The sequence below is a fragment of the Salvelinus alpinus genome, chromosome 1 (assembly GCF_045679555.1).
Source record: "Salvelinus alpinus chromosome 1, SLU_Salpinus.1, whole genome shotgun sequence".
NCBI classification, from domain to species: Eukaryota; Metazoa; Chordata; class Actinopteri; order Salmoniformes; family Salmonidae; genus Salvelinus; species Salvelinus alpinus.
The window spans coordinates 117,346,566-117,361,224 of NC_092086.1; the positions used below are offsets into that span (position 1 = coordinate 117,346,566).

Genomic DNA, 14,659 nt, shown 5'->3' on the forward strand with positions numbered 1-14,659 from the left:
TTATCACCATACCATATTATCACCATACCATATTATCACCATACCATATTATCACTATACTATATTATCACCATACAATGTTATCACCATACTGAGAGACCTCACCATACCATATTATCACCATACCATATTATCACCATACCATATTATCACTATACTATATTATCACCATACAATGTTATCACCATACTGAGAGACCTCACCATACCATATTATCACCATACCATATTATCACCATACCATATTATCACTATACTATATTATCACCATACAATGTTATCACCATACTGAGAGACCTCACCATACCATATTATCACCATACCATATTATCACCATACCATATTATCACCATACCATATTACCACCATACTGAGAGACCTCACCATACCATATTATCACCATACCATATTATCACCATACCATATTATCACCATACTGAGAGACCTCACCATACCATATTATCACCATACCATATTATCACCATACTGAGGGACCTCACCATACCATATTATCACCATACCATATTATCACCATACCATATTATCACCATACCATATTATCACCATACCATATTATCACCATACCATATTATCACCATACCATAATATCACCATACCATATTATCACCATACCATATTATCACCATACTGAGAGACCTCACCATACCATATTATCACCATACCATATTATCACCATACCATATTATCACCATACCATATTATCACCATACCATATTATCACCATACCATATTATCACCATACTGAGAGACCTCACCATACCATATTATCACCATACTGAGAGACCTCACCATACCATAGTATCACCATACTGAGAGACCTCACCATACCATATTATCACCATACCATATTATCACCATACCATATTATCACCATACCATATTATCACCATACCATATTATCACCATACCATATTATCACCATACCATAATATCACCATACCATATTATCACCATACCATATTATCACCATACTGAGAGACCTCACCATACCATATTATCACCATACCATATTATCACCATACCATATTATCACCATACCATATTATCACCATACCATATTATCACCATACCATATTATCACCATACTGAGAGACCTCACCATACCATATTATCACCATACTGAGAGACCTCACCATACCATAGTATCACCATACTGAGAGACCTCACCATACCATATTATCACCATACCATATTACCACCATACCACATTATTACCATACCATATTATCACCATACTGAGAGACCTCACCATACCATATTATCACCATAACATATTATCACCATACCATATTATCACCATACCATATTATCACCATACTGAGAGACCTCACCATACCATATTATCACCATACTGAGAGACCTCACCATACCATAGTATCACCATACTGAGAGACCTCACCATACCATATTATCACCATACCATATTACCACCATACCAGATTATTACCATACCATATTATCACCATACTGAGAGACCTCACCATACCATATTATCACCATACCATATTATCACCATACTGAGAGACCTCACCATACCATATTATCACCATACCATATTATCACCATACCATATTATCACCATACCATATTATCACCATACCATATTATCACCATACTGAGAGACCTCACCATACCATATTATCACCATACTGAGAGACCTCACCATACCATAGTATCACCATACTGAGAGACCTCACCATACCATATTATCACCATACCATATTACCACCATACCACATTATTACCATACCATATTATCACCATACTGAGAGACCTCACCATACCATATTATCACCATACCATATTATCCCCATACCATATTATCACCATACCATATTATCACCATACCATATTACCACCATACTGAGAGACCTCACCATACCATATTATCACCATACCATATTACCACCATACCACATTATTACCATACCATATTACCACCATACTGAGAGACCTCACCATACCATATTATCACCATACCATATTATCACCATACCATATTTTCACCATACCATATTATCACCATACTGAGAGACCTCACCATACCATATTATCACCATACTGAGAGACCTCACCATACCATATTACCACCATACTGAGAGACCTCACCATACCATATTATCACCATACCATATTATCACCATACCATATTTTCACCATACCATATTATCACCATACTGAGAGACCTCACCATACCATATTATCACCATACTGAGATCCCGATATTGATTCCCCCCATCACTAGTAACAACATGGTCATATCCTGATATGTTACTGTATTGAGTAACAACATGGTCATATCCCGATATGTTACTGTATTGAGTAACAACATGGCCATATCCCGATATGTTACTGTATTGAGTAACACCAGTGCCATATCCTGATATCTAACTGTATTGAGTACCACCATGGCCATATCCTGATATGTTACTGTATTGAGAAACAACATGGCCATGTCCTGATATGTTACTGTATTGAGTAACAACATGGCCATATCCTGATATGTTACTGTATTGAGTAACAACATGGCCATGTCCCGATATGTTACTGTATTGAGTAACAACATGGCCATATCCCGATATGTTACTGTATTGAGTAACAGCATGGTCATATCCCGATATGTTACTGTATTGAGTAACACCATGGCCATATCCTGATATGTTACTGTATTGAGTAACAACATGGCCATATCCTGATATGTTACTGTATTGAGTAACACCATGGCCATATCCTGATATGTAACTGTATTGAGTAACAAAATGGCCATATCCCGATATGTTACTGTATTGAGTAACAACATGGCCATATCCTGATATGTTACTGTATTGAGTAACACCATGGTCATATCCTGATATGTTACTGTATTGAGTAACAACATGGCCATATCCTGATATGTAACTGTATTGAGTAACAACATGGCCATGTCCTGATATGTTACTGTATTGAGTAACAACATGGCCATATCCTGATATGTTACTGTATTGAGTAACAACATGGCCATGTCCTGATATGTAACTGTATTGAGTAACAACATGGCCATATCCTGATATGTTACTGTATTGAGTAACAACATGGCCATGTCCTGATATGTAACTGTATTGAGTAACAACATGGCCATATCCTGATATGTAACTGTATTGAGTAACAACATGGCCATGTCCTGATATGTTACTGTATTGAGTAACAACATGGCCATATCCTGATATGTTACTGTATTGAGTAACAACATGGCCATGTCCTGATATGTAACTGTATTGAGTAACAACATGGCCATGTCCTGATATGTAACTGTATTGAGTAACAACATGGCCATATCCTGATATGTAACTGTATTGAGTAACAACATGGCCATGTCCTGATATGTTACTGTATTGAGTAACAACATGGCCATATCCCGATATGTTACTGTATTGAGTAACAACATGGCCATGATAGTTTTTCCATCTGTTGCTTCTTGCTTCTTACATGTGTGTGTGTTTCCGTGTGTGTTTCTGTGTGTGTTTCTGTGTGTGTGTGTGTGTTTCTGTGTGTGTGTGTGTGTGTGTTTCTGTGTGTGTGTGTGTGTGTGTTTCCGTGTGTGTGTGTGTGTGTGTGTGTGTGTGTGTGTGTGTGTGTGTGTGTGTGTGTGTGTGTGTGTGTGTGTGTGTGTGTGTGTGTGTGTTTGTGCTGGAGCACTCACTGGCGCCAAATTTAGTAACTCTCAGCGTATCTGGTACAACTGTTGCTCTCCTCTCCAACTCAGAGCAGAGAGCTACTGGCATTTTACCTTCATTGGGAGCTTTACTGCACAATTTTTTTGCGTTAAACTGCGAACCAACCGCTCAACAAACAAAACTGAATTGTAGTACTTAGGGAAGAGTCTTATTTAATTAAAAACAACAGTCACACCTTAATCCACACAAAAAAAAACACACTTTCTTTTTTTAGTTGTAGACATTTTCCATTTCCACCAACTTTCCCGACAAAAGTTTTCCTCCCTCAACAACTCAAAGGGAAATCAGTTGAAAATGAACAATAGAATCACGCTAGCATTGACTATTTTGGATAGACTATGGAGACAGGGAGGAGAGAGAGAGAGAGAGGTAGAGAGAGAGAGAGAAGTAGAGAGAGAGAGAGATAGAGAGAGAGAGAGAGAGAGAGAGAGAGAGAGAGAGAGAGAGAGAGAGAGAGAGAGAGAGAGAGAGAGAGAGAGGTAGAGAGAGAGCGATAGAGAGAGAGAGACAAAGAAGTAGAGGAATAAGTTTTAGGGTCTTACCGCGAGGGCTTGGAGCCTTTCCTTGTGAAGTTCGGCCTCAGCCATCCTGTAACAGGAGAGAGAGGTCAGTGACAGCCTAGCAAGGGGAGAGAGGAGGGCTGCCTGCCTGGGTTAGGGTCTGGGTCCTGGGGTATCTGGCGTCAAGGCAGACAGGGGTACAGAGGTCCTGTATGTGTCCTGTAGTTGCAATAATCCAGTCAGAGTGAGAGAGTGTGTATTTGCGTGCTGAAGAGAGAAAAAATAGCTTTCTCATTCACTGGCCATGTGCCTGAACTAAGCTTGCTGCTTGCTGCTCACATTCTCTCTCTCTCTCTCTCTCTCTCTCTCTCTCTCTCTCTCTCTCTCTCTCTCTCTCTCTCTCTCTCTCTCTCTCTCTCTCTCTCTCTCTCTCCCTCTCTCTCCTCCCACTCTCTATCTCTCTCTCTCTCTCTCTCTCCTCCCACTCTCTATCTCTCTCTCTCTCTCTCTCTCTCTCCTCCCACTCCCTCCCTCCCTCCCTCTCTGTGACTGGCCATGTATGTGCAGCAGCTGGCAGCAGAAGCAGCTGAGTCGAGGGATCGCTGAAGAGACAGACATTTTTCAGCCCGACGTATGAATGTTCAGCTAGGCTGCTGGAAGGAGAAAGAATAATGAATTAAAACAGAATGATAACCCTTGTTGTTAACAGAATGATAACCCTTGTTGTTAACAGAATGATAACCCTTGTTGTTAACAGAATGATAACCCTTGTTGTTAACAGAATGATAACCCTTGTTGTTAACAGAGTGATAACCCGTGTTGTTAACAGAATGATAACCCTTGTTGTTAACAGAATGATAACCCTTGTTGTTAACAGAATGATAACCCTTGTTGTTAACAGAGTGATAACCCGTGTTGTTAACAGAATGATAACCCTTGTTGTTAACAGAATGATAACCCTTGTTGTTAACAGAATGATAACCCTTGTTGTTAACAGAATGATAACCCTTGTTGTTAACAGAGTGATAACCCGTGTTGTTAACAGAATGATAACCCTTGTTGTTAACAGAATGATAACCCTTGTTGTTAACAGAATGATAACCCTTGTTGTTAACAGAATGATAACCCTTGTTGTTAACAGAATAAAAACCCTTGTTGTTAACAGAATGATAACCCTTGTTGTTAACAGAATGATAACCATTGTTGTTAACAGAATGATAACCCTTGTTGTTAACAGAATGATAACCCTTGTTGTTAACAGAATGATAACCCTTGTTGTTACCAGAATGATAACCCTTGTTGTTAACAGAATGATAACCCTTGTTGTTAACAGAATGATAACCCTTGTTGTTAACAGAATGATAACCCTTGTTGTTAACAGAATGATAACCCTTGGTGTTAACACACGGTTGCTGAAACTACATCTCAGCTACTCAAAACTTTAAGCACAAAACAGTTAGCCAAACATCTTGCAAAATGAAACAACAGAATCATGTCTTGCCTGCTTAAAATTAAACCTTGCATACAAATTGACACACACACACACACACACACACACACACACACACACACACACACACACACACACACACACACACACACACACACACACACACACACACACACACACACACACACACACACACACACACACACACACACACATCAAATGAATCTAACTTAGTGACAAACTGATATCACACAAATGTGACATATCCAAAACATTACTATCAGAGCCTATTTCATTGTAAATACCAAAAGGCACCTCTGCTCAGGATCACCCGGCCCTCTCTGCTCAGGATCACCCGGCCCTCTCTGCTCAGGATCACCCGGCCCTCTCTGCTCAGGATCACCCGGCCCTCTCTGCTCAGGATCACCCGGCCCTCTCTGCTCAGGATCACCTGGCCCTCTCTGCTCAGGATCACCTGGCCCTCTCTGCTCAGGATCACCTGGCCCTCTCTGCTCAGGATCACCCACCCCCACCTCTTCCTCCACCCCCACCTCTACCTCCACCTCCACCTCTACCTCCAACTCCACCTCCTCCTCTACCTCTACCTCTACCTCCAACTCTACCTCCACCTCCACCACCTCCACCTCCACCTCTACCTCTACCTCCAACTCCACCTCCTCCTCCACCTCTACCTCTACCTCCAACTCTACCTCCACCTCCAACTCCACCTCTTCCTCCACCTCCAACTCCACCTCTTCCTCCAACTCCAACTCTACCTCCACCTCCACCTCTACCTCCACCTCTACCTCCAACTCTACCTCCACCTCCACCTCTACCTCTACCTCCACCTCCACCTCCAACTCTACCTCCACCTCCACCTCCACCTCCACCTCCAACTCTACCTCCACCTCCACCTCCACCTCCACCTCCACCTCCACCTCCAACTCTACCTCCACCTCCACCTCCAACTCTTCCTCCAGCTCTTCCTCCACCTCTTCCTCCAGCTAAACCCCCACCTCTTCCTCCAGCCACACCCCCACCTCTACCTCCACCCCCAGTATCTGGCTCTGGAAGAGAGGAGAGGAGAGGAGAGGAGAGGAGAGGAGAGGAGAGGAGAGGAGAGGAGAGGAGAGGAGCTTCTATAATCTCTGGCTCTGTGTTGTCTTGGCTGTGTTCTTAGGGTTGTTGTTCTGTTGGAAGGTGAACCTTTGCCCCAGTCTAAGGTCCTGAGTGCTCTGGAGCAGGTTTTCATCAAGGATCTCTCTGTACTTTGCTCCGTTCATCTTTGCCTCGATCCTGACTAGTCTCGCAGTCCCTGCCACTGAGAAACATCCCCACAGCATGATGCTGCCGCCACCATGCTTCACCGAAGGAATGTTGCCAGATTCCCTCCGGATGTGACGCTTGGCATTCAGGTCAAAGAGTTGAATCTTGGTTTCATCAGACCAGAGAATCTTGTTTCTCATGGTCTGAGAGTCTTTAGGTGCCTTTTGGTAAACTCCAAGCGGGCTGTCATGTGCCTTTTACTGAGGAGCGGCTTCCATTTGGCCACTCTACCATAAAGGCCTGATTGGTGGAGTGCTGCAGAGATGGTGGACAGGTGGACTCCAATCAAGTTGTAGAAACATCTCAAGAATGATCCATGGAAACAGGATGCACCTGAGCTCAATTTCCAGTCTCATAGCAAAGGGTCTTAATACTTAAATAAATTAAATATTTATGTTTTAAATATTTAATACAGTTGCAACATTTCTAAAAACCTGTTTCACTTTGGCATTATGCGGCATTGTGTGTAGCTTGCCGAGGATTACATTTTTAATTTTTTTAATCCATTTTAGAATAAGGCTGTAATGTAACAAAAGTCAAGGGGTCTGAATACTTTCTGAAGACACTGCATATGCACACACAATGACTCACAGATCTTTACACACACTGACTTACAGAGTCTCAGCCTCAGTGTGAGATAGGAGCTTATATGCCCAGCCCTTTACACCAGCACACTGACTGTCAGACTGTGACTGAAGCCTACAGCTACATATGCCCAGTCCCCAGACCTATACACACCCTGACTCACTGACTGTCAGACTGTGACTGAAGCCTACAGTTACATATGCCCAGTCCCCAGACCTACACACACCCTGACTCACTGACTATCAGACTGGAGTTAGCTACACATCCCCAGCTCCCGATTTGACAAGACATCCAAGAACCAGCGGCAGAGGGAGTGGGGGTCAGTGGGGACTAGGGGGGGGGGTTATTAGAGTTCCCACTGACCCCCCTCTTCACCCTTCCATTACCCCTTCCCCCCCCTCTCTATCCCTCTTTCATCACATCCGTCCTGTTCAAGCTCATGAGTGGAGGGATGCAAAACACTCCATATATGGTGAAGAGGCTGCATGAGGCAGGGCAGCCACACAGCAGTCAGTCTGCAGCAGCACTCGGGAGTAATGCTCATGGGAATACATAAAAATGCATTGCATGTCCTTAGAACAAACCTCCCTGGCTGGGGAGCCTGTATGCAGTCGTAAGCGTTGTGTACGTGGTGGAGTCGTATTTGGAGGACTTGGAGGAAGACAATAGAAACTCGATATGGGAGATTGAATAGTAGAGAGTGAATAACATGGCATTGTTGCTATGGGGATCAAGCACTCGCAAAACCCAAAACATTATGAATCTTAAAATGGTGTTTTTAGAAACTTGACTTTTATAGTTTAGATTTATTGATTTGCGTTATTTGAGCATAAAACTAAATTAACATTGATGGGAATTTTATAAGGGAAAATATGTTTTTGTAATAAATACAAAATCATTTCAATATTATTAATTTTCATGTCAGCTCTATACCAGGAAATGCCCTTGTCTGTAGCAAAGATCCCAATTTATAAATTCTAAAGACTGGCAAAAATGTATATTACCTAAAAAAAAGTTTAGTGTGTAGTGTCTTACAATATCCCTCTGTGACTTTAAAAACTATTTCTCTCAAAACTTTGATTCCTAAAAGATGTGTCCTGAGATTTGGTTTTATCCGTCGGATTGGTCTAAAATCCTAAATGAATCAGGAATGAGCAGGGCCACCTATACCATAAGGACCCCTTATTCAGGTCCCCATTACATCTAGTGCAACAGGACCAGACATGGTCTAAGAAAGTTCTCTACTTTTGATTTAAACAAACAAACAGTATTGGAATCACCATGGTCAAATCAAATCAAATCAAAGTTGATTTGTCATGTGCGCCGAATACAACAGGTGTAGACCTTACAGTGAAATGCTCACTTACAAGCTCTAACCAACAGTGCAAAAAAGGTATTAGGTGAACAATAGGTAGGCAAAGAAATAAAACAACAGTAAAAAGACAGGCTATATACAGTAGCGAGGCTATATACAGTAGCGAGGCTATAAAAGTAGCGAGGCTACATACAGACACCGGTTAGTCAGGCTGATTGAGGTAGTATGTACATGTAGATATGGTTAAAGTGACTATGCATATATGATGAACAGAGAGTAGCAGTAGCGTAAAAGAGGGGTTGGCAGGTGGTGGGTGGGACACAATGCAGATAGCCCGATTAGCCAATGTGTGGGAGCACTGGTTGGTCGGCCCAATTGAGGTAGTATGTACATGAATGTAAAGTTAAAGTGACTATGTATATATGACAAACAGAGAGTAGCAGCAGCAGCGTCACAACCATAAACTGTCAAATCTATCTGCCTGATAGATAAAAATAAAATATCCATTTTCATTCAAATATATGGGTTGTTTTCCCCCAAGGCGTACGGGGCAGCAACTTTATATTCAATACCAACAAGGACTGTACAGTAGCTGACACTTTGGTCAATCAACATGTATATTTATAAATGTTGTTAAGAGAAATATTTCAGATTGTCCCGTCTTCCAAGAATCCCTGAGCTTTTAAACACCCATTTTTGTTTCTCTCAGCCTCATGAAAAAAAATGGTGTAAAACAGCATGAGATTAGCTATAAAACTGTAGACGCCTTGTAGAGTCCGTGCCCCGGCGAATTGAGGCTGTTCTAACGGCTAAAAGGGGGGGTGCAACTCAAAATTAGGAAGGTGTTCCTAATGTTTTGTACACTCAGTGTATATGTGTGTTAGTGTGTCAGAGCTATAAACACGGGAGACAACATAACCTGCCAAAAACAAATAGAACACATAAGAAACAATTTTTTTTAAATAAAGATATTGCTAAAATGTAAAGTCAGTTGGATGGGATGTACCCCTCAAGAGAACCTTCCATACACTGCTGGCTACTAGCCTCTATGTCACCAGTTAGTGGCCATCACAGTTACAAAAGCTACATTGTTACTCTGTCTCTTTGCTCATGACCTCATCACTGAGCTAGCACCGCACGGTAATGTCTTCCAGATGTGCTGCTGGGGAATCAGAGACCGAACACACACAGCTAACTAGCTGGGAACCAGAGACCGAACACACACAGCTAACTAGCTGGGAACCAGAGACCAAACACACACAGCTAACTAGCTGGTAACCAGAGACCAAACACACACAGCTAACTAGCTGGGAACCAGAGACCGAACACACACAGCTAACTAGCTGGGAACCAGAGACCAAACACACACAGCTAACTAGCTGGTAACCAGAGACCAAACACACACAGCTAACTAGCTGGGAACCAGAGACCAAACACACACAGCTAACTAGCTGGGAACCAGAGACCAAACACACACAGCTAACTAGCTGGTAACCAGAGACCAAACACACACAGCTAACTAGCTGGGAACCAGAGACCAAACACACACAGCTAACTAGCTGGGAACCAGAGACCAAACACACACAGCTAACTAGCTGGGAACCAGAGACCGAACACACACAGCTAACTAGCTGGGAACCAGAGACCGAACACACACAGCTAACTAGCTGGTAACCAGAGACCAAACACACACAGCTAACTAGCTGGTAATCAGAGACCGAGCACACACAGCTAACTAGCTGGGAACCAGAGACCGAACACACAGCTAACTAGCTGGGAACCAGAGACCGAACACACAGCTAACTAGCTGGGAACCAGAGACCGAACACACACAGCTAACTAGCTGGTAATCAGAGACCAAACACACACAGCTAACTAGCTGGGAACCAGAGACCGAACACACACACACACACACACACACACACACACACACACACACACACACACACACACACACACACACACACACACACACACACACACACACACACACACACACACACACACACACACACACACACACAGTCACACACACAAACAAACTTGTAAACATATGCACACACACACACACACACACACACACACACACACACACACACACACACACACACACACACACACACACACACACACACACACACAAACAAACTTGTAAACATATGCACACACACACACACACACACACACACACACACACACACACACACACACACACACACACACACACACACACACACACACACACACACACACACACAAACAAACTTGTAAACATATACACACACACACACACACACACACACACACACACACACACACACACACACACACACACACACACACACACACACACACACACACACACACACACACACACACACACACACACACACACACACACACACACACACACACACACACACACACACACACACACACACACACACACACACACACACACACACACACACACAGAGAGCTGCTAAACAGAGAGAGAGGAGGGCGTTATTAATCCTGGGAAGTACTTGTTTTAAGGGGTAAGGGTTGTTTTGTCAGCCAGTAGAAATTCCTCACATCCTCCTCAACCGCCGACCGCTATGCTACCATATATGGAGTTAAAGGGGCAATCTGTGATTGCTGCTGTTTAAATTAATAATTTACACAGAGGGCTCTAGTTTAACTGACCTAACTGTAGTTTAACTAACCTAACTCTAGTTTAACTAACCTAACTCTAGTTTAACTAACCTAACTCTAGTTTAACTAACCTAACTCTAGTTTAACCAACCTAACTCTATTTTAACTAACCTAACTCTATTTTAACTAACCTAACTGTAGTTTAACTAACTCTAGTTTAACTAACCTAACTCTAGTTTAACTAACCTAATGATATTTTAACTAACCTCTCTCTAGTTTAATTAACTCTAGTTTAACTAACTCTAGTTTAACTAACCTAACTCTAGTTTAACCCACCTAACTCTAGTTTAACCAACCTAACTCTAGTTTAACTAACTCTAGTTTAACTAACTCTAGTTTAACTAACCTAACTCTAGTTTAACTAACCTAACTCTAGTTTAACCAACCTAACTCTATTTTAACTAACCTCTCTCTAGTTTAACTAACCTAACTCTATTTTAACTAACCTAACTCTATTTTAACTAACCTAACTCTATTTTAACTAACCTAACTCTAGTTTAACCAACCTAACTCTATTTTAACTAACCTAACTCTATTTTAACTAACCTAACTGTAGTTTAACTAACTCTAGTTTAACTAACCTAACTCTAGTTTAACTAACCTAATTCTATTTTAACTAACCCAACACTCGTTTAACTAACCTAACTGTAGTTTAACTAACCTAACTGTAGTTTAACCAACCTAACTCTAGTTTAACCAACCTAACTCTATTTTAACTAACCTAACTCTATTTTAACTAACCTAACTGTAGTTTAACTAACTCTAGTTTAACTAACCTACCTCTAGTTTAACTAACCTAATTCTATTTTAACTAACCTCTCTCTAGTTTAATTAACTATAGTTTAACTAACCTAATTCTATTTTAACTAACCTCTCTCTAGTTTAACTAATTCTATTTTAACTAACCCAACACTCGTTTAACTAACCTAACTGTAGTTTAACTAACCTAACTGTAGTTTAACCAACCTAACTCTAGTTTAACTAACCTCTCTATTTTACTAACTTAACTGTAGTTTAACTAACCCAACTGTAGTTTAACTAACCCAACTCTAGTTTAACTAACCTAACTCTAGTTTAACTAACCTACCTATAGTTTAACTAACCTAACTCTAGTTTAACTAACTCTAGTTTAACTAACCTAACTCTAGTTTAACTAACCTAATTCTATTTTAACTAACCTCTCTCTAGTTTAATTAACTCTAGTTTAACTAACCTAACTCTAGTTTAACTAACCTAACTCTAGTTTAACTAACCTCTGTCTAGTTTAACTAACTCTAGTTTAACTAACTCTAGTTGAACTAACTTAACTCTAGTTTAACTAACCTAACTCTAGTTTAACTAACCTAACTCTAGTTGAACTAACCTAACTGTTGTTTAACTAACCTAACTCTAGTGTAACCAACCTAACTCTAGTTTAACTAACCTACCTCTAGTTTAACTAACCTATCTCTAGTTTAACTAACCTAACTCTAGTTTAACTAACCTATCTCTAGTTTAACCAACCTAACTCTAGTTTAACTAACCTACCTCTAGTTTAACTAACCTAACTCTAGTTTAACCGACCTAACTCTAGTTTAACCAACCTAACTCTAGTTTAACTAACCTACCTCTAGTTTAACTAACCTAACTCTAGTTTAACTAACCTAACTCTAGTTTAACCAACCCAACTCTAGTTTAACTAACCAAACTCATGTTTAACTAACCTAACTCTAGTTTAACTAACCCAACTCTAGTTTAACTAACCTAACTCTATTTTAACTAACCTACCTATAACTAACCTAACTCTAATTTAACTAACCTCTCTCTAGTTTAACTAAATCTAGTTTAACTTACCTAACTCTAGTTTAACTAACCTCTCTCTAGTTTAACTAACCTAACTCTAGTTTAACTAACCTGCCTGTAGGTTAACTAACCCAACTCTAGTTGAACTAACCTACCTCTAGTTTAACTAACCTAACTCTAGTTTAACTAACCTAACTCTAGTTTAACCAACCTAACTCTATTTTAACTAACCTAACTCTATTTTAACTAACCTAACTGTAGTTTAACTAACTCTAGTTTAACTAACCTAACTCTAGTTTAACTAACCTAATGATATTTTAACTAACCTCTCTCTAGTTTAATTAACTCTAGTTTAACTAACTCTAGTTTAACTAACCTAACTCTAGTTTAACCCACCTAACTCTAGTTTAACCAACCTAACTCTAGTTTAACTAACTCTAGTTTAACTAACTCTAGTTTAACTAACCTAACTCTAGTTTAACTAACCTAACTCTAGTTTAACCAACCTAACTCTATTTTAACTAACCTCTCTCTAGTTTAACTAACCTAACTCTATTTTAACTAACCTAACTCTATTTTAACTAACCTAACTCTATTTTAACTAACCTAACTCTAGTTTAACCAACCTAACTCTATTTTAACTAACCTAACTCTATTTTAACTAACCTAACTGTAGTTTAACTAACTCTAGTTTAACTAACCTAACTCTAGTTTAACTAACCTAATTCTATTTTAACTAACCCAACACTCGTTTAACTAACCTAACTGTAGTTTAACTAACCTAACTGTAGTTTAACCAACCTAACTCTAGTTTAACCAACCTAACTCTATTTTAACTAACCTAACTCTATTTTAACTAACCTAACTGTAGTTTAACTAACTCTAGTTTAACTAACCTACCTCTAGTTTAACTAACCTAATTCTATTTTAACTAACCTCTCTCTAGTTTAATTAACTATAGTTTAACTAACCTAATTCTATTTTAACTAACCTCTCTCTAGTTTAACTAATTCTATTTTAACTAACCCAACACTCGTTTAACTAACCTAACTGTAGTTTAACTAACCTAACTGTAGTTTAACCAACCTAACTCTAGTTTAACTAACCTCTCTATTTTACTAACTTAACTGTAGTTTAACTAACCCAACTGTAGTTTAACTAACCCAACTCTAGTTTAACTAACCTAACTCTAGTTTAACTAACCTACCTATAGTTTAACTAACCTAACTCTAGTTTAACTAACTCTAGTTTAACTAACCTAACTCTAGTTTAAC

The 14,659-nt window shown here is 40.0% G+C and overlaps 1 protein-coding gene across 2 annotated transcripts in view; it reads right to left on the minus strand.

Moving 5' to 3' along the window:
- Positions 1 to 14,659, minus strand: part of palm2akap2 (PALM2 and AKAP2 fusion) — a 240,811-nt gene that overhangs the window by 203,960 nt on the left and 22,192 nt on the right. For both annotated transcript variants that reach the window (XM_071342762.1, XM_071342752.1), the window contains exon 2: positions 4,276 to 4,321. In XM_071342762.1, the coding sequence (XP_071198863.1) occupies positions 4,276 to 4,321 (46 nt within the window). The remainder of the gene's footprint in view (positions 1 to 4,275; positions 4,322 to 14,659) is intronic.